This window comes from Scomber japonicus, chromosome 11 (genome assembly GCF_027409825.1).
Source record: "Scomber japonicus isolate fScoJap1 chromosome 11, fScoJap1.pri, whole genome shotgun sequence".
NCBI classification, from domain to species: Eukaryota; Metazoa; Chordata; class Actinopteri; order Scombriformes; family Scombridae; genus Scomber; species Scomber japonicus.
In genome coordinates, this window is record NC_070588.1 from 14,722,411 (window position 1) to 14,743,545 (window position 21,135).

At 38.6% G+C, this 21,135-nt stretch overlaps 1 protein-coding gene across 1 annotated transcript; it reads right to left on the reverse strand.

Annotated features, from left to right (window-relative positions):
* Positions 1 to 713: 713 nt before the first annotated feature.
* Positions 714 to 19,678, reverse strand: ptprna (protein tyrosine phosphatase receptor type Na). Its single transcript, XM_053328148.1, has 24 exons — positions 19,603 to 19,678; positions 16,807 to 16,857; positions 12,208 to 12,318; positions 11,692 to 11,809; positions 11,399 to 11,546; positions 10,896 to 11,091; positions 10,599 to 10,751; positions 9,997 to 10,122; positions 9,621 to 9,655; positions 9,269 to 9,534; positions 9,010 to 9,096; positions 8,776 to 8,855; positions 8,534 to 8,598; positions 5,882 to 6,091; positions 5,250 to 5,516; positions 4,974 to 5,121; positions 4,735 to 4,808; positions 4,215 to 4,292; positions 3,874 to 3,993; positions 2,843 to 3,009; positions 1,935 to 1,988; positions 1,280 to 1,344; positions 944 to 1,017; positions 714 to 801 (listed from the first exon to the last, which is right to left on the reverse strand). Exons 1-24 carry the CDS (start codon positions 19,676 to 19,678, stop codon positions 730 to 732), a joined length of 2,841 nt encoding a protein of 946 aa, XP_053184123.1. The 3' UTR covers positions 714 to 729.
* Between the last annotated feature and the right edge of the window lie 1,457 nt (positions 19,679 to 21,135).

The following is a 21,135-nucleotide window of genomic DNA, read 5'->3' on the forward strand; positions in this document are numbered from 1 at the left end:
TTCAGGTGGAAAGGCAACACCACACTCAGAGAGTTAAAGTAAATAGAAACCTTACTGTGTATCAGCAAGATGAGCATCTTGGAAATTTGATAAGCTTGTCAATGGACTTAACATAATTTTATCATTATTCCAAGAAAACTGGAATGTTCGGCACAAAAGCCAAACAAATGCTTGATGTTGGTGGGAAACCTTCTATTGATGTTGATTGATCATTAGAGGTAATCATGTCGTCATGTCCGGTAAAAGGGTTGATGTGAATAGGCAAAAATGCAATCAGATGCCATTACAATAGGTAAACCATGTTTTAATATTATGTCATTACAGTCACAAATAAATATATTCTAATCTATGTGACTGAGTAACCACATAATAAAAAAACTCTCTGTTCTGTGCCACAAGCAAAAACAAATGTTGAAATGTCATCTCAATTTCCAAGTTTTTACTCTTGGTAGTTCACAACTGATGACTTCAGTGTTCTCTAATTAGGTAAAAACCCAGTTTAAGTTTACATTTATATACTGGCAATGACTGAATGCATATTGTCATAAAATAAAGTTCCCCAAAATTAAAATTAAAAAAAAAAAAAAAAAACCTAGAGTAAATGTTCCAAGTGTGGCAGAGCAAATTCTTATGTACAGTGATGGCCGAACATACATGACTGAATTGTAAGGGTGTGTCCTTAGGAGAGCATATTTGTTATGGGCCTGTGCATGTCCTGGGTGTTGCAGCTCATTGTGGCAGGGCTTTCAAGATGGCATTCACCTCCTCAGCTACAGCTGTCAGCGCAAACTCAAACTGGTCCTGATCAGATGGAGCACAATCAAGACAGAGAAGAAAGGTGTGAGAGAGAGAAGGACAGATACAGGACTGAAGTAAAAAGCTAGGTTATGATGGATATCCACCATAGATAGCAGGAAAATGCACACAAACAGACTAATGGTACCTTGGTGCAAACCAGGCCAGGTCTCTGGTCACGGATGTGCTCCAGTGCGGCTGCAATGTCAATCTCCTTCACTCCTGACAACAACAACATCAAAACAGTTTTAATACTGTGAAAGATGCTAATATACCCACCAAACTGTTTTGTGGAACAACCCCATAAATAGTACAATATTTCACTGTGTTAAGCAGTATTACAACAATATCACAAATAGCTCCCTCTGCTGTAAAGCACCTTATCAGTATACACACAACCCCCTATAACCAAACTATGACATAAGTACTGGGTTTGTGTGTGCGTGTTTATGTGTGTGTGTGTGTGTGAGAATGAGCGACTCACCTTTAGCCATGCGGTTCAGCACCATGTCAATGAGGATGTACGTACCAGTTCGGGCAGTGCCATCACTGTCGTGGACACAAGTAGGTAAAATGTCAAAGTACATATACAATTATGAGGTAATAATATTATAAATTATGAAATAAAATGTTTTCCCTTAACCCACTTTCCAAACAGAGCATTCATGTGTTTCGTATATGGCTGCAAATGCCAGTGTTTCTTAGGAACTTTGGAAAAAGACAGATGGTTTGACCAAATATGAGCAGGTGATGTGTTAGTGTATTACAAACAATCTGATACACTACCGGTCCACAGTCAGAAATAAATAATAAAAGTAAACATGAAGACATCAACATCACACCACTTCCTGCATTGGTATTAAATGTTGCTACCGAATGTAATTCTGTGGAGACTGGGATGTATATGTGGAAATAAAGCTATGTTCTGTGACTGTTTAAAGGTGGCACTGATTTATAAGTCAGTTTATGATATTAGTATAGTATAATATATTAAATAAATATGTGGCATGGTGGCAGGTTGAAGGTTAATATTAAATATACATGTTGTCTTCAAACTCGACTTTTTTTTCTCCTAATTGGATATGTGGCGTTTCTGATGCCAATTCAATGTGGGTTTGTTTGTTTTTTTGTTTGTTTACCCGCAGTGAACGATGATTGGGCAGGAACGACCTCTGTAGCATTTATTCACCTTCCTGAAAAGTAGGAACAAGGGAGTATAGGAAAAGAAAGAAGAACAAAGGACAGAAAAAAACCTTAATTATAAATTATTAATTATAAAGTTTGCAACTGACCTTGTTCACAAATGTACAGAAGAAACATGAAACCAGTCATCAGTAGATTAAATACATATAAGACAGTAAATGCAGCATCAGGTACATGTGGGTTGTGGTTAAATAAATTACAATGAGACGAAACAACATGAGTAAGATGGATGGAGAGACGAATGGAAGAAGTTACTAATAAATTTAGAATGGAGGAAGGAATGGCAGGACAGATAAACATGGAAATCTCATGAGATTGCAGTGAACAAGAAGATAGTGAAACAGGAAAGAAAAAGTGGAGAGCAAGCCACAGATTCACTGTCCCTCTTGCAGTAGCCAGTCACACCTGCCAATGCTCATTTTTGTGACTATGCAACTGGAGCCAGAGTACTAGCTGCAAACCACAAAAATGACACTGGGAGATGTTAAAATACAAACCTATCAACCTGCACACTGGGAGAGAGGGAGAGAGAGAGAGAGCCAAGATGATGGGTAGGGCATGAAATGTACAGCACAGGGGCCATATTTGATTAACACAGCATGGAATGGCAGGGAAGATGAGAAACAGAGAAAAGAGATGGGTGAAGGTCATGAGGAGGAGTCACCGTCACATTTCAGACACAGACTGTATCTCCACCCTGACAACCTGTTTACTCTTTTCTGTGTTTACTTTAAGAGGTCATCTTAAATGGCCTAACTTGCAAATAATTGAATCTTGTGGCATTTGTTGAAAGAAATGGCACGAGGGGGGCAGACTGCAGGTGTGTTTTCTGTGAGTTTCATACCTGCGGAAGTCGAGCAGCGGCCGTGTTGATGTGGGGATGCCGTCAGCCGGCCAGCTTAGCAGGTGAAACTGTGTCAAGGTTCTGGTCTCCTGCGTCTGGACGTTTTTCACGTAGAAGCTACGCACCAGGAAGTCCTTACACCAGATGTGCTCTGACACCAGGTTCACCTGATAGAGGCAGAGAGGGGGGTGACAGAGAAAAGAGATGCAGACAAGTGGGTAAAAATATGTGACTTGACTGTCAAGGAGAGGTGGTTCGCCCATTGAATTTTATACATTTTCAAAAACTTAATGACGCAAGGTTTTATCATACAAGGTCTTTGTCAGACAAAATGCATGCAAACAAAAAGCAGGCTATACAGACATCTCCACATACAACTCAATAAAAGCCATTATTCCAGAATAATTTACTATGCACATATAGAACACATTATTTCCAAAAAATGACTGTAGCAGATACAGAACATCAAATATTTCCTACAATGTATTGATTTTAGATGAGGACACAAAACTGTAAGTGGCATAGGTTTGGCACCAGGGGGAGACATATTATCAGAGAGAGGGTAATAGACATTTTGTCGTGTCTTATAAGAAGACCCTTATGTTAAGTTATCTTATTTGAACCATGGGTTGACACATTATTGAGCATATTTATCTAACATTTCAAGTTGGAAGACTTTTTTTTTCCTACCCTAAGAGACTTTTTAACTCATCAGCGCAGCAGCTTAAGCACCTGAATGCTGAAAGCCTGCACTCATCATCATAGTTGATGCTAATGCAATGCTTGCTAATGTGGACAAAAATGTGAGTTTACAATGGCCTCAATGTTTTACAGAAAATGTGGGCAGTGAATATGGTAAATGACAGGAGTCATGATGAAGATGATCACACCCTCTACCTCTACCTAACTGTTTTCTATCTTAAAAGTCTGAATTTTGTCAACTGTATGTTTAAGGCCGTGCTCCTCTTTTGCAGATATGTCTTTTGAACAAAATGTAGATGAAAGGTCCTGAGCTACAACAGGAAGTTAACCTCATAGATGTGGTACAGTGATGAACCCTCATCAGGCCAGTATCGCTCGCACTGTTTCTCTCCATCTTCCACCAGAGCCGTCATCATCACTATCACTGTGCAGCCGTTCTCCCACACCATCTGTTGGTTGGATAGCACAAGTATATAAATGGTTGTAGACACACATACACACACACACATAATGATTGTCACTTTAAATACATCTGTGACATTTGGCAGTAATAAGGCACATTTCCTGCAGATGGATTGGATGTTTTATACAGTTTGCACTGATCACTAAATGGAGAGCAAAATCAGTATAATGGAAGGAAGAAGAAAAAGAGAGGAAAGATTGCACTGACCTGCCAGAAATCAGCAACAGTGTGAGACAGAGGTCCCTGTGTAGCGATGTAAGCTGGCTGGCGAGGGTCATGATCAACCTATAGGTTACAAATAAAAAAGAGTAAGGGTTATTTTTAAAACTGAAGACACAACAAAAATATATCAGGTTCAACAGGAAGTCCTGATAAATAGCACCTTTACTGGTGGAACATTTAAAGAGTAAGAAAAATAATATTTCATTAAAATAATTATTAAAAAAATGAATCATACTATTGTTAACTTTGCTTAGGATCAACATTAAGTTCTGGTAATTGAGCTGCATTTGAAATTTAGTTTGGACTATATTTTCATATTTTGTAGAAGAAGTGGCTGTTGTTGCAAAACAACAAGATGGCCTCAGTTTTCACACTTCACAGATTTTCATTTCTTGCCATCACTAACAATAGCAGATATGAAATCATGAAATCATGATGCAATGCATGTAAACATTATCATACAGTATACTTAAAATACTATGGATTAGACTTAAGTATTTCTTACAATGATGCTAGCATTGATGTAATCTTGTTTGTTGGGGTTTAACTCAGTTTTCAGCTTCACACGGGAGTGATCATCTGGAAAAGAAAACAAGTTTATTAGGAAAATGATTTAAATGCATGAAAATGGAACAGTACTGTACATGTATGCATACTCATGTATCAAACAGGGTGACTGGTGATTGGTAGATGCATGACATCTTGACAGACAAGACAGACAACAGAAATGATTGATGAACTCACAGGGGAGGGATTCAGTGTGCCTGTTCTTGTTCATGTTGCTTGGGTCTTGAGCCACAGCTACTGAACATGGGTCAGCCTGGTAGGAGCACAACGCCTCCCACTCCTTCTGAAGGCGGTCCTTATTACGCAGGTGATCCTCCATATATGCCTGACACAGAGATGCAAAACAAAAAAAGGCAGATCATTATTTTCTGCTCATTGAGGACAAGGATGATTTTTTTTACAGCTTGAGATGCTCTTGCAGCACCAGGGATTACATTTTCCCTCTAGACTCACCAGTATCATGTGACCAGTAGAGATGTCCATATTAGTCTGGGCGGGCTCTTCGCTCCAGGATGGGGTGGAGCTGTGGGTGGAGGATGGACTGTGCTGGGGACCATCACTGAACTGAGAGGAAACGCTGCTGACGCGGGACGTGTCTGTTCCCCGTCGTCCACCAGCACCCGTGGCTATCGCAGATCCCCCCATGCTTGTGCCCCCCCCTCCCATACAGTCCTGGCGGCACAGGGAGGATTTGGATGCCATGTGCTGCCGACATAATTCCTGAATGGACCAAATCAATATAGATTAATTAAGTCATCAGTTATTATATCATTATATATATAATATATAATAACTGATTATACTGATATATATAATCATTATATCATTTAAAAATATGATCTCCAGCTATGCTGCTTTTGCATGTAACTGTTTATAACAATGTTTGTTTTTGTTGTTATTTGTTCTTCTGTGCTCTCGACATCATTGAAAATAAGGGCTTGCCCTCAATGATCCCCTCGAGATTTTAATAAAGGTTAAATATATAATTATATACTAAATATACTGTAGGCACAATAAACATAAATAATATAAACAATGACAAATGCATTAAAAATATTGTTGAATGCTAAATCTGATTGTTTTACCTGGTAGTCAAAATGTGTTTCCGCTCCTGCCTCTGGCCCCAGGCCAAGCTTGCCATTGGCCACTTGGTGAGAATAGTGCCTGAGACAAGCTACTGCCATGGCCAGTACTAACACTCCTCCTACAACTGCCATGGAGACAAGGGTGATGAATGTCCCACTAGAGCCCTGGGAAACCCTGGTTACTTGAGGGAGACCCCGTGCATCTGTCCTCTGGGGAAAAACACAATTACAAAAGAGTTGTAAGCATGATATGGGCAGGGGAAAAGGAACACAAAGAGAAAAGATAATGATCTCATCAAGGTGCTGTCACCATTAATCAACATGCACATATAGTCATTAAATAGCACTCAATCAAGCGTAAGGTACACAAGGAAATCAGCCCTCAACAGAAGAATTGAGGCTTTTTCCCCCTTCTAAGCTCTTCATGTGAAAACCAATTGAGGTCACATTTCATTTTTACTATAAATTAGTTTCTCTGTAACTGCACATGACAGCAAGGTGTACTCAGTGAGAGGTTGAAGCAGCGTTGTAATGACAAAGAGGTCAAGGTACAGAGCTGTGCTCTGAGAAGCAATTTAAAAGACAGCAGAGGTTTCATGGAGATCAGTGAACCATGGTACAGTACATGCCACACATCAGCTGCAATTTACAGTTTGCCCCTGTGTGTCATTCCACCTCATCTTCATTTTAATGTCAAAGCAAGCGTACAACCCTGTTTTTTTCCAAATGCACATATACACACACAGAACATGCACACATACTGAATTAGTCCTGTTCACACAAAATGTCACTCCATAGAAAAACTGTGATCGTACAAATATAGCAAATGGACTACTTGTAGGCCTTGAGAGAATAAATAAAAGTCAAGTTTTGTCTTAACTTTAATCACATGACAATTTCTGAAATGGAAGAACTATGTGCCTCAGAAGAAAAAGAAATAGGCTTTTTTATATATATTATATGAAAATTGTAGAAAATGATTAGTAACCACTTACTTAAAACTTGAATGGATAGTGCAGATTTTCTATGAAGTTATTATAGCTGTGCTTTTTCTAGCTTTAGTATCACTCTTTTCTTGAATTACAATATTTACCCTTGCATTGATTAATTTCTAACACTCTTCTGTTCCTATTTACATTTTTTTCTCTCACTCATGATGTGTGTCTTATTTTTAATCAAATACTACTGCACATCATCTTCTCCTTAGTTTTTTTAAAAATATACAAATCATTCACATCTCTTTTAAAATTAACTGAATCAATCCCAAAAATGTAATTTTGATTGAATTAACCATGATTGACAAACCTTGCTAATGACAGGACTTCAATACTGAGTCTCAGAGATTATATCAATCCACACACACACACACATACACACATACATTCCATGAATGTATTTCCAATTATAATGTTATCTCTACAGTCCAGAATAAAAGTGTTTTAATTTGAGGTAGTGCCTCGACTGATCACCAGGCTTTTGTGTAGATTTAACACCTCAAAATGGGACAGTGAGTCAGCTTTGAAAAGTTATGCGGTTTCTTGCTGCTTTTCTTTGTCGATAGCCAACGCAGACATTTCTACACATTCTACCAATCCAGCCAAGCATTAACACTGTTTTTTTTTTTTGTGCATGCAAAGAAATACAGAGGATTGTTTCTCAATGTATATGAATATACCAAATATTAATGTAGACATAAAGGAGTGGGATTAAGAGGGATTTAGATGTGGCTAAAGTGATTGAAATCCCAATAGGGGAGAGTGATGTCCTACTCTCTGTGTGTGTCTGTCTGTGTGTGTGTGTGTGTGTGTGTGTGTGTGTGTGTGTGTGTGTGTGTGTGTGTGTGATAGCCTGATATTCAGACTAAATTGGCATTTCCCTATTGATCCATTATGCAAAAAATCTGAGATGCTGGCGATGATTCAGAGGTCTCGTATTAAGCAGTTTGTGTGAACAGGGAATAGGTTAATGACACCTGTGACTGTTGCCATAGCACCTGGGACCTGGAAGCCACAGTAGGAAGGGGGAGGGGGAGTGGAGGAGATGAAGCACCATGGCAACAAGTGAAATGCTGGTTGTTACGAAGTGTAGCCTTGCTGATTCGCTCTGACCGCTTGCCCTCCAGGTGGCACATCTGCCCGAGGTTCATACACACACACACACACACACACACACACACACACACACACACACACACACACACACACACACACACACACACACGCACGGACTACTACAGATGAAGTGCTGTACTTGATGGAAAACATGCTTTACAAAGTAGGTAAGAAAAATGTGTGGCCTTTGCCTGTGTTGCATCACATGCAGCGCAAATCACTTAACCCCCCCCCCCCCCCCCCAGGACTTAACTTTGTAACTACAAAAAATAATGAGGCAGTCCCACACAAGATAGATCCATATCAAAAAACCAAAAGCCATTAAATGAAAACAAGTTTGTCAGATGTCACTTTTGTCACAGCATCTCTCCACCTAGATCCCATGAGTGAATAGATTAGGGGGGAAATGGTAAAGAATACAGAGGAATGATTATATTTCTGTTGCCTTGACAACTGCTCCATACATTACTAATAGGGTGGATTAAGGGAAATTTCCCAGAGGCTGTGCAAGTGTGTGTTCATGGTAATGTGTATTGTGTACCTCTCCTACACCAGTCTGTACAATCTTCAGGCCTGTCTCAGACTCCAGGAAGTTCTTTTCAGATACTATCGTGGGGAAAAAAAACAACAAACATTTTATTGTTGGAGGTGAGGAGAAAACATTTGATGACGTGATATTTGAGGGGGGAAAAAAACAGAGTGAGTTTTCATTAACATGTGTATGTGTTGGTATGTGTGAATGCGCCCGTGTGTGTGTGTGTGTGTGTGTTTTTCGAGTCTTACCAGCTTTAGCAGCCACCTCTGCCGCAGTCATGTTGTGCTCATTCTGGCGGATACGAAACGTCAATGCAGGGCCAACCACACTGCCAACACACACACACACGCACACAAAGAGACACGTGTTGCTGCAAACTGTGAAAAATATTGTGCATAATTTCAGTAAATAGTAAAATGTACATGAATGCTCTCTCCATATTTCTCACACACACACACACACACATGTACTCGTGGTGTTACCTGATGTTGATGAAGCTGCTGGTTGTCAGGTGTATTTTATCAGCAAGTAGCTCCAACAACTTCACTCCATCATACAAACCCAGAGGACTGGGAAGGAAAACATTATTGTCACCATTAAGCCTTTGTTCTAAATACTCAGAGTGATGTAGGTCTTTTCTGAGAACAATAATTGGCTCAAAAGGAAGAAATGTGCTCACATATTAACAGTCTGTTTATAATACACACAAGAAATGAAAGCTGAATTTGATCAAGTGCTGACCTCTGGTTGGTAACAATGTACCCATACTCCTCCTTAGCTCCTGTACCCTCCACCAGTGGCGGTCTCTGTTCCCTTGTGCCCTGTCCAGCAGCAGCAGGAGCAGCCTGAGGAGGCTGGGAGGCAGAAGGTGGGTGGCTGGTGCTCTTGGCTGGAGGTGTCGCTGCTACCGAGGCAGAGGAGGGGGCAGAAGGGGCATCAGGTGGACCAGGGACAGGGGCAGGCTTCTCTGAATTACTGGATACACTGTCTGTTTTTAACAGCTGCATCTATGGGGGAATGACAGAGGATCTGTCTGTGTAAGAAGAGTTTGATTGCCTCTAGTAAAAACTGATGATAATGGATGCTGACATACCTCCTTGAGGGTGACGAGATCTTTCTCATTTGAATCTATGTTGAGAGACACAAAGATAAAGCATAATTCAGTTCCATATTAATTGAACTCAACTGTCAAGTAATAATATAATACTATAATATTTGTTTATTTAAGATATTTTTGTAATTTTTATTCTGTGTAATGGTCATTTTAAAAGGTGGTAGGCTACAGATTTTAACCTCTAAGCCTTCTTATAATATGCAGTTATAGATAATGCAGCATTCATGTATAAGAAAAAGGACAGGTACAGTAGCACTCAGCTCAGCCTATTTAGCTGTCTGATGTTAGAGATATACTGCAAGGGTTTGGCCATAATATTCTGAAGAAAACACAGTTAATAGCCTGGAGACTGGACCTGTTTTTTCTTGGGCCTGCAGCAGCTTCAGTATGAGGGCTAGCTTGTAGAGTTGCTCTTGACTGAGCTCTCTGGGGTCAACGCCGTACTTCTGCAGGACTCCTGACATCCTCTGGAGCAAGGCATCTGACACAAGAAGACAATGCTAAAATTGTCTAGAAAAATGTGTACATGTATTCAGTGGTGGAAAATAAGCAGTTTTGATACACTTGTACTTTAACTGAATACACAATTGTTTGCTGGTCAATATAAGGTCAATATAAATTACTCTAAGCTTTAAGTAAAGTTAGAAAAAAATGTATCATTCTAAGTGAATTGTTATAATATACTATGATCCTTGCAAAAGAAAATGCAGATATTAAGAAGTATTATGATAAGTCATGAAATACTTTATAATGTGTAATGATGATTGTTATAAATAGTAAATAACTAATATGAATATTTATGAGTGTTTGTTAATAAAATTATACAGTGTTATAAACAGCTTATAACTCATTACAAGTATTTTTATATAATGCATTATAGATATGGGCTTCACAGAAAGGGCTACTATTACTTTCAGTTTTGTTTCTGTAACACATAAATAAGTTATTTTTCCTCACCATTGTTTCCAGACAGGGTGCTGTAGTCTTGAGAAACCTTCTTATTCTGCTGTGTTTGTTGCCTGCCTGTAGTTCTGAGTCTCTCCTCTAGGGTGTAGTCTTCCACGTAGTCCATTGGTATCTCCAGATCCAAGTCCTCATAATAAGGGAGCCCTGTTCATAGTGCAATAGGTAATGATGGTAAAGGGATGTGTATGGTTTAAATATTTTTAAATACTGCAGGTAAATTTCAGTTTCCTTGTTTTTAAATTTCTTTCTTTTGTCTGTTATTTTAACAATCTGCAAATTATTTTTTACCTGCAGGAGCCATGGAAGCGGCCCCTCGGTGGCGATAAGACGGCTGTGCAGATGCCAGGTAGAGAGACATGGCATCTTGCAACAGCTGCCTGTCACGTTCTCGCTCTCTCTGATTGGCCTGTGACCGTGAAGAGGGACGGGCATAACCGCCTACTGCCCCAATGAGGGATCTCTCTACTTCATCTTGGTATCTGTGCTGTGATTGAGAGAGATTGCACTCTTTGTTACATGTCATGTACTTTTTTTCATATTCCTTTTATTTTCTCTTTCTTATTGATACTTTAATTATCTTTTAATACAAATTTCTGATTTGTTTATCACTATTGTAATGATCTAGGACAACCAATGTGTTTTGTGTTTGATGTGTAAATGTCTGTTGTAACGACACCTATTGGACTAAAAAAAAAATTCTAAATGTCACAGATCTGAAACTACTTACACCTTCCTGTACATGATGAAAAGCCAATTGGATTTTGGACAACAATTGATGTGTACATGTGTACCTGGTGGTATGAGTATGGGTCGATGGAAGCTGCCTGCATGCGAAGCGGGGACTGAGGAGGCTCAACAATCATGTAGTCCACATAGTTGCCAGCAGGAGATGTGGACCCTGTTTTAGAAGTGTGGTGATGGGGGATGTGCTGTTTGGACCTGGCAACCCAAAAAGGAAGAGAGAAAAGAGAGGGTTAGGAGGGGCAAAATGAAGGAAGGATACAGTAATAGGTCCAGAGGGAAATTTGCTTTCTGTAACGTGGATATTTCTCACTAAATATTGCTGTAGCTGGACGGTACTCACTGAGATGAATGAGAAGAGGGGGAAGAGGAGTTTGGCTTAGAGGGAATGGTGGTGTGGGGGACTCTCTTCAGTTCCTTTGATAAAATATACTGGGTGATGTCATTCTGCCAGGAAAGACCTGCACACATGCACACAGTAATTAAAGAAATCCATGTGTGTGAGGGAGAGACTGTTTCTCATAGAGTTGTGGTCAAGTGTTCATATGGTGACTGTATTTCTGTCTGTACTTATAATGTGAGAACTGTATTTATGAAATGGTCACATGAACTTCACTATGACCATGCAGAATCAGCACAGTCACCAACATATTTAGTTAAAAAATATAAGAGTGGAACTTAGTTTCTAATGTAGGTGCAATAATGCAGTAATATGATAGAATACAAGGTAAGCTGAAATGTATTTTTGTTTTTTTTTTAAAGCTGAAAGGACTTTTTAGTACAGTTACTTGGGGTATTCACTTTAAAAGTTTTAGCTTTGTAAGAGAAGGATGGTGATGAATATCATGTACTATCTCACCTTGTAGCATGAGCTGTTTGAGGACTTCCTGCATTCTCTTCAGAACAGGAACTGACACCTGGTACTGGACCAGGTCCTGCTTGGAGGTACGACACTGTCCAAACAGCCCGTCTGGAATCACACACACACACACACACACACACACACACACACACACACACACACACACACACACACACAAGGTGAACATTTTTAACCCTTTTTGTTTTTAACCAGGACCCTGTTTCTTCAGATTTCCTTTTAAATGATTTTTGGCCCAAAATCTGGTACCCCAGCACAGTTTACAGATAATAAGTGACACAGTAGACTTTTGTTAAAAACTATAAAGGAAAACGGAAAATTAAAGTTTGTACTTTCTTTGATGTTTAGCTGAAACTGTAACATTTCACCGCTGAACTACAGTGCTGTGTAACACTCTGCATTCTGACAGTACGTGGAGCCCACACCACACTAGCACACAGCAATGAGTCATAGTTTTGAAGTACAGCCCACGCACTTCATACTGCTTATCAAAGTCTTCTTGACAAGGTTCCACCACTGACGGTGTGTGTGCTTTTGAAACTTTTAACACTTTCATTTGAAATAGTTGCTATTTTGAATGAATGTATTTGAAGGATGTAGTTGCAGGCAGCCCCATGGCAACAAAAACACTAATAGCATTGACTCAATATTCTGTGAACTCTTATCATAATCATGATCATGATCTACTTTTAACATTTAGATGATAAGACCCACTTTTCATGCATTATTCTTGGCTTCATGAAGTTAGTATTTTTGCTGTGGGACTATTGCATTGCATTAAGAATAACAAGTGTCTATCACTTCTAAATCATAAATAAATTATTATGATTTTATAATTAATTTGGACACAAGCCACAATAAAGGCTCTCACATCCTCCTGCATCTCTACATTCACTTCTGGAAAACTCCTGTGTTACTCAGCATCCTGCTTCAGCATCAGATAGAGGACATTGAGGTGAAGTCTTCAGCCACACAGCATAAATTAAACAAGTGAGTTTTCTATCTGAGATCTCAGTGTCTTAAGACTAAGGTATTTTTATACACACAACCAAAAAAAAGATTGTTTGACTGCTGTGTGATGGGAATAACGATTATCTGGCGCAATGATGAGTCACCAGTCTTTCACTACATTAGCTAAATCCAACACTGACCAACCACCCACAGTGAGACAGTGAATTGCTATACTGAACAGATTAGAGAGGAACAATGTGTTTTTGTACATCTTACAGTAAAGCATGTATGCTTTGCCACTTGATATATAGAATAAGCAGACAGTCATGATTTTACTAAAAAATATGTTTGCAGTGTTAAATCTTTCTAAGTGGTTAGGAAAGCAAAAAGGCAAAGGTATGAGGCTTGTGCCATTATTATGATATCACCAAGTTGTTGTCTTCTATTCTATCGTCCACTACTTATTGACTATTTTGAAAATCCTAATACTGTATCCTAAATCTACATGAAAAATAATTGATGCTGATGCTATCATATGACACAGGATATTACATGCTGGCAGTGTATCGCACTGGTAAAGAAACCTTGCCTCTGATTTGTGTGGGTGCACTGGCTGATGACAGAGACAACAGCAGCAGGAGGAAGAGAAATGGAAGATGAATGGAGAGAAGACAGCTAACTGCACGGCTTGATCGGATTGGGAGACTATTTCAGGAGCTTGGTGTTATTTTAGCTGAAGTCATTTTTGAGCAGGGGACATAGTATTCAATTCTGGACAGTGGAATCTAAATGTATATGTACAAACATGCACCATGTGGTTCAAAGTACGTGAATCAAAAAAGGTTTCAAATAAATGATTGAAAAAAAATGGATTGTGATGATAAGGAGCAGTGCCAGATTCTGCAGGAGGCGTAGGTCATGCTCATCATCAGTGTGTGTCGTCACAATGAAGTCACACCATGTTATCGACATAAATAAATGGCATACTAAATGTTTAGTTGATACTGTAATTGATTTTCATCTATATAGAACAGGGTGCTCCATGTAGGGTGAATAAAGGTGACAACATACAGCATAATTATTCAGTGTAAAATACATTGGCTATACTCTAAAGAAATATGTGAAAGACACCTGATGCTTGAACTCTCTGCTATGACACTAATACAACACAAACGCCTGATGATGGAAAAAGAAATCCAGCCTATAAACACCAGAGGAATGGAGGCTGCAGGACATGGACAAACTAACATGGCCCGACTGGCCCTACACATTATCACAAACAGACCAACAACAAAATCTCTGACAGTCCTTGAGTGGGCTGAAAACAGGGGAAGAGACACAGTGAGACTGGCTTCTATACCTAAACCTTAAAAAAACTACTGTGGATGCACCACTGTCATAGTAAACCTTAGCAGACATTATAAAAACTACAAATGCACCAATACTGATACTAATATTGAATATTGGATATTGGATATTGGTCTGAAACTGACTCAAATAGTTGGATCGGATATCAGTAAAAGTGGGGCGTTCTGGTTTTGGATACCATTATTCTACTAAATAACAATTTAGTACATTTATATCTATGTATTTGTTACATTTTGTTTTACAAAGTAAGGAAAGCAATATTCAAGTCAAACCTGATTTAGCCGTAGACATAAAAGAATGTCCCAGTCTCTTCCACACAGTGAAACATACAGCTTATTAATTGAACACTAGTATTGGATCGGTAATTGGTGTCAGACTATACCCAAATCCCATGTATTGGTGTTGATATTGGCACTGAAAAAGTGTTTCCGTAGCTTCCCTGATATAAATGAACTGGCATCCCTATAATTAACAGTGGGGAAAGGCGGAAATGAATTACTCACCCAATTTAGATTATTTTGCTCTATTCAGTTCAAATATTCATCATCACTCTCATCATCATTCTTAATTTTTCAAGATAAGCTAAAATGTTGTTTCCTTGTACTGAGTTATAAATTGTAATTGCTCACATTGTTTTTCAAAATTAATCACATGTACTGCTAAATTCTCATCTAAAAAGACTGACGCAACATTTTCTTTCAAAGTCACTAAAACAAAATCTGATGAATCCTTCATAGATATTTTTTAGTTATAGTTACAGATATAACTTTTAATTTTTTTTTTCATTTTCTTTTTGTTTCAATCTTCACCATTTTTTAAAATGTTTGATTTATAGTTGTAAATTTGTATTTTCCACGTTTCTTATTTATCTTATTCCTCTCAAATATTGAAACTAAAGTGTATCCAAATAAATAATAAAGAATCTGTGAAAAATAATAAATCTAAAGACTAAAGTGATGCATTGTGATATAAAATTATCAGATCAGATCAGATCAGATCATTATTGAACATAGGCAGAGAATATAAATTATTTAGTAGGTGATGGTGCTACTTCAGTTAATAAAATGCAGTGAAACTCCTCCTTCATCTCTTAATATAGACTCTACATGGTAGCTGCTTGTTCTTTATATGTTGTAAGTCACTGTGAGATCTGTAGGTGTCAATTAAGACTGTGGTGGTTACGCTCTCTGTGGACTTTGCTCCAATAAGCTAAAAAAACTTTTCATTGGTATCTAAGCACATATTTGCCTCTTAGGTTCTTGTAAATGTTTTGAAGCTTAATTACCAAATTTCCAAAAACTAGTATATAAAATATTCAATTATCATATATTATATGTAATTCTCTTAAGGCCTTGGTTCTGAGGATGACTTGAAGACATGAAGAATATTTTAGAAAATTGATTAATTTGTCTGGCTGTGTTCTCTCTCTCTCTCTCTCTAAGCTAAAAGACAAGTATGTTTACATCTTGGTACATGCTACTGAAGTAGGGGATAACGATGCTAACTAATAATGTTCCTCTTATCCTCCAAACTCTAATTACATAGAGGACAGACAGAGACAGAGGACTCATTATAACCTCCGATTGGAAGCATCTGAATGATATCACACCCAATATTTTCCTCCTTAGTCCTATTGTAAGATCCAGAAATGTGCATGAATCGAGCCCCGCAGTCTGCTCCTGAGCTGCAAGTACGCCAACCCATTTTGTATTCTGTCCAATGGCTGTGCGTGTGCGCCAGTGCAATTTCCACCGAGAAGTGCGTAAGTGTGTGTCAGTGACTCATCACTGTATTAGCACAACAACTGTGGGGGTGTCGACCTCACTGTGATGTCAGTGTTGCCATGGAGACAGTGGAGCAGGGAGGGGCGTGGATAAAAATGATGAAAGGGAGAGGGGCAGGTGACGGAGAGAGAGATAGACACAGGGCTGAGAGAGGAAAAAACCTTGACTTGTGTTTGATTATCTTATACGGCCTTTCTTGTCACCACACTTCTAGTCTAGTGTGTGCTTGTGTGCGTGTGTGTGTGTGTGTGTGCAGGTGTGGGGTTAATAATTGAATGTGTTGTAGAGGTAAAAAAAAAAAGAATTAAGAAAGAAGTCTGTCTTAAAAGTTTAATGCTCATGTTCAATAGCAATATTAAGTTTTATTTTGTGTGTCTATGCATGCATGTGTATGTATGTGTGTGTGTGTGTGTGTGTGTGTGTGTGTGTGTGTGTGTGTGTGTGTGTGTGTGTGTGTGTGTGTTTGTATACTCACCATCAGAGCAGAACTGATCCCTTGTGCACAGCTTTCTCTCAAACAGACAACCTGAGGGAGAAAGACAAAGACAAGCAAAAATCTTTCACTGCAATTTCCATGGCAACGATTGCTTTAACTAACATTTAGACAGATGAAATCAGAACATCACAAAGTGTGCTTAACCCTGGCACATAATTAACCTCAAATGTACTGCACTGCGATAAACAAAACACGCACACTTACAACCTTCACCCTGTCTGTTCCATTTAAACCAACCTCCACTGTGCTGATTACTTAGAGGACTGTAATATGACAGCACAGAGACATTTTAAAGCAATGTCATTTATTACTGCAAAAACCCAATTATATTATTTTATCCTTAGTTTTATTTGGACAATTGTGTTGTAGCTTCTGGTTAGAAATACTCAAAATTGAACATTGAACAGGTTATCTATGTTTCAACACATACTGTATGTCTGATAAACATGACCAAAGATAAAATGTTGACCTAAATTTCATAGATTTTTCTTTTTTTCATAGAAAGTAGAGAGGTTATTTATTGGCAACTGTCTTCAGTTGATTTGTTAACTGATTTGAAATAAATGCAGTGTTTGAGTATTTGGGGCTATTCCTTCCTAAATAATTGTTTAGCAATGTGTTATTTTAGGTTTGAGAGTAAGACCTTGGAGGGTAAGGTAATGTGGGAAGGAGCAGGTGGTTGGCGATAGATAGGACCGTAACCCCGTCTGACTGCCTGTCTTTCTCTCTCTCTCGTCACAGCTCCTTTCTAGAGGAAAATTCACTTTTTGTCTTTCTGTGCATGTATGACAAAAATAAATAAATAAATAAATAGTAGGAAATAATGAGTGTGAGTGCACATATTGGAGGAGAAATGTGGAGTAGGAGTATAACAGATATAGTCTAAATTATATGCCAAAAATGGCAGGTGATTAGGTGGCTGGGTGAATGAGGGATGTGTGGGTTGAATGCACACAAACAGGAATGGAGAACAAAAGTTCAGAACTATTTTCTCTACCTTTTGAATGGAATGATGCAGTGCCAAACAGCAATTCTGGTGACTCACCTTTTTTTTTCTTTGAAGAGGAAACCACACACACACACATACACACTCTCACACACACACACACACACACACACACACACACACACACACACACACACTAAACAAATGTGTGGTGGATAATCTTGTATTTCTTTGACACCTTATCAAACTTTTAAAACTGCAACTACGTTTTAATGAGATATGAGGGCTTGTGACATTGAATGTCTGAGTAGGATATCTAAACATGTTTTCAGACTCGCTGGCACATGAGGCGTATTTAGAAGTGTTGCTCTTTTGTTAAAAATTCCCAGCGTTGAGTTGCCAGTGACCCCAGATGAAGAAATGAGGTGGTCTACAGTTGATGACGAACAACAACAATAATATTTATAACAACTGTTCTTATTATTTGAAATTGTAAAATGTGTTCTTTAGCATCATATGGTATGATACTCAGCTACAGTGAGCAAATTTAAGGGGAGCCTGACGTATAAAGGATATTTGTCAAAGCACCAGGACATAATTTGAAGTTACGTTACTTCCAGCTTAACCATCATACTGTTTGTGTGTGTGTGTGTGTGTGTGTGTGTGTGGATGCACAGTCCAACATGTGGATAGATGGCTAATCAAATGAACAGATGTATGAATGTGTGAAAGAACAGGAACTAGCATTAATGGATGAATGAACAAAGGCAAGAAACAGTGGTTACTGGTTTCTCTCCATGGTGCTGAAATCTCAGGCGCTTGCAGAACAGCTTGTTATTGTACTGTTCTTTGTTCATTGTGGTTGTTGTAATTTCACATTGATTTCCTCAGTGTGATACATAATACCACAAACACTGCTGTCACAGTGAGCTGTTTTTAAGATTTCTAAAACAAACTACAGCCAACTGTTTCTGAACAGTTTTTTTGAAATTTGGTGACTGTATTCAAATGATAAAACCAAAGTAATAATGGTGGATGGAAGCTGATGGAGAAGAGTACAAAATCACTTGTTTTATTGGAGGCAACCTAAAAGAGAGAGTGAGAGGAAAAAAACATCTGTCCTTCCTAAATCTCAGACAGACTTTGGTGGAAAAAGTAGCAATTCACTCATTAAATTACTGTATCCATTACTAATTTTGCCATTTTAGTGCACTCAATCTTAGAAACACTCTCAGTATGGAAACCTTGCTTATTAGGTTAAAAACCTCATCCTGCTGTCTCTGCTTCATCTTGTAAGGTAAACACATTCCAGTCAGTGTTAGTCATGTACCCCCAACAACTGAACTTGGCTTTGTCTTTCCTTCCCCCAAAAAAGAAGACCAAATAATAAGATAGTGTTATTAAAAGAAGAGCCGAAACATGTATTGCTTTACCAGAACAGAAAAAAACTAAATAACCATTACCACTTTTTAAAATTCTCTATGACTCTTCGCATCCCCAATCTCTCCTCCTCCTCGGTTTAATCTCATTAGACTCATCCTCTACATCTCTCATCATCATCTCTCTGGCAATTAATTTAACAAGGTTGTCACGCAACATTATCCTTACACACTCTTATTTTGACATATTATATTTTAAGATCGTAGAGGATGACCATAGAGGATGAAGAAGAGTGGGATAATGTCGCCAGAAAGTCATCATCTACTTGATACACCATGTCCCTGTGGATTTTTTTTTTTTTTTTTTTTTTACAGAGATGCAGTATATCTGATAGAGCATCCATATCTGATCTAGGGATCGTGTCACCACCATTATTATCAAATTCTTACCGTATCTGTCTGAGAATCCTGGCTGGCAGAGCACGGTTAACAGGAACAGAGCTCGCCATGGTTTAAGATGTTGCATGATCCGTTCACAGCAGGGTCGGAGGCACAGTCAGAAAGATGCGGAGTTTCCTTTGCTTTTTTTCTCCTTTAAATTCCCATAATGACCAATAGAGCGGGAGCCAGTGTCGACAGCTCACATTAAACCCCAAAACCCCATGTGAGAGAAAACATATAAATAAATAGCTGAAAGAAACCTCACGTTGAAAAGGCGGGGCATGAGGATGGGGAGGAGGAGGAGGAGGAGGAAGAGGCTGCGAGTATGCAACGTAGTATCGACTGACGACCGCACGGCTGCGGAAATAACGTAGAAACCGAGGAGCTCTCTTATCGACCTGTAGGTACGTCATCACGGCTTTGAAACAGAGTGGGAGATGTCGTATTAAGTGCGTGCATGCTCACAGTATTGATTCCCAAGACACCACCCAAATAGCCTTCAGGCGTGGACAGGTGCTACACCAATGCTATTCCTTCTTTAAGTGCCATTGTTTTCAGTCACAGCTGTCAGTGTAATTTTACAGCTGGTAAAAAAACTGTACTGCTGGTTTAAAATGAGACTGAACTTAAATGTGTTATCTTTTTAATATATAAAATAAAATGTCTTCATTTTTTCACACATGCTGTAGGAGGTTGACTCTTATGCTTTGGACTGATTGTTATTTTCTTAAATTAGGGAAAAAGAAGGATTTCCTTGTCTAAGGGTCATGAAGTCTACACATCTACCCCCTGCAGAGGAGTCTCCTCAGTTCACCTCAGTCCAGGTAAGACCCTGTAGTGCACATCCAATATGTGCTAATTATAACATTTAATCAAGAAGAGCATTTCACTGTTTCCTCCTAAAATGTTTAAATGCTACTGATATTGTATTCGTCTTTAAATTTCTGCCCAAGTTTCTTTCCCCCTTAAGCTGCTCTGATATTGAATGCTTAGATTTAAGTTAAGTTCATAGTCATAAATGATCTTAATCGGTCCCCTCTGTTGTGAACAGTGAACTAGATAAGTACAGAGGAAAGCCGTTTTATTCCCTGAGAGATTTGTGTCATAGTAGTTCATCATGTCTAATTGTCCTCTTGCTCCCTCTTGTGTCTATTTCAACCACTTGGTGGGAAATATGGTTGCCTTGAGGCTGCAACTACAGCTGCGGATGCACAAAGCTACTTTCTTTGAATTGGTATTCATGATAATTTTTGAAATATAAAGATTTTAATTGTAAATATAAATATTTTAATATAGACGGTTTTGATGGCTCAGTGAAGATGGGGGTCACACAGATAGCCCAATCTTTTCACATCATCATCAGGTGTCCTCCTCATTAATGATCTGTATAGCAGACTTCTTCATTCAATACTGCTGACATATGATGCAACAGGTGAAGTTTACATGTTTATAGCACCCCATTCAAGAAAATGATAAAAAATGATAATCTCTTTTTTTAAGTACATATGAAAAAGAGGATTTTAATGTCCTGCCTTGTGTGAA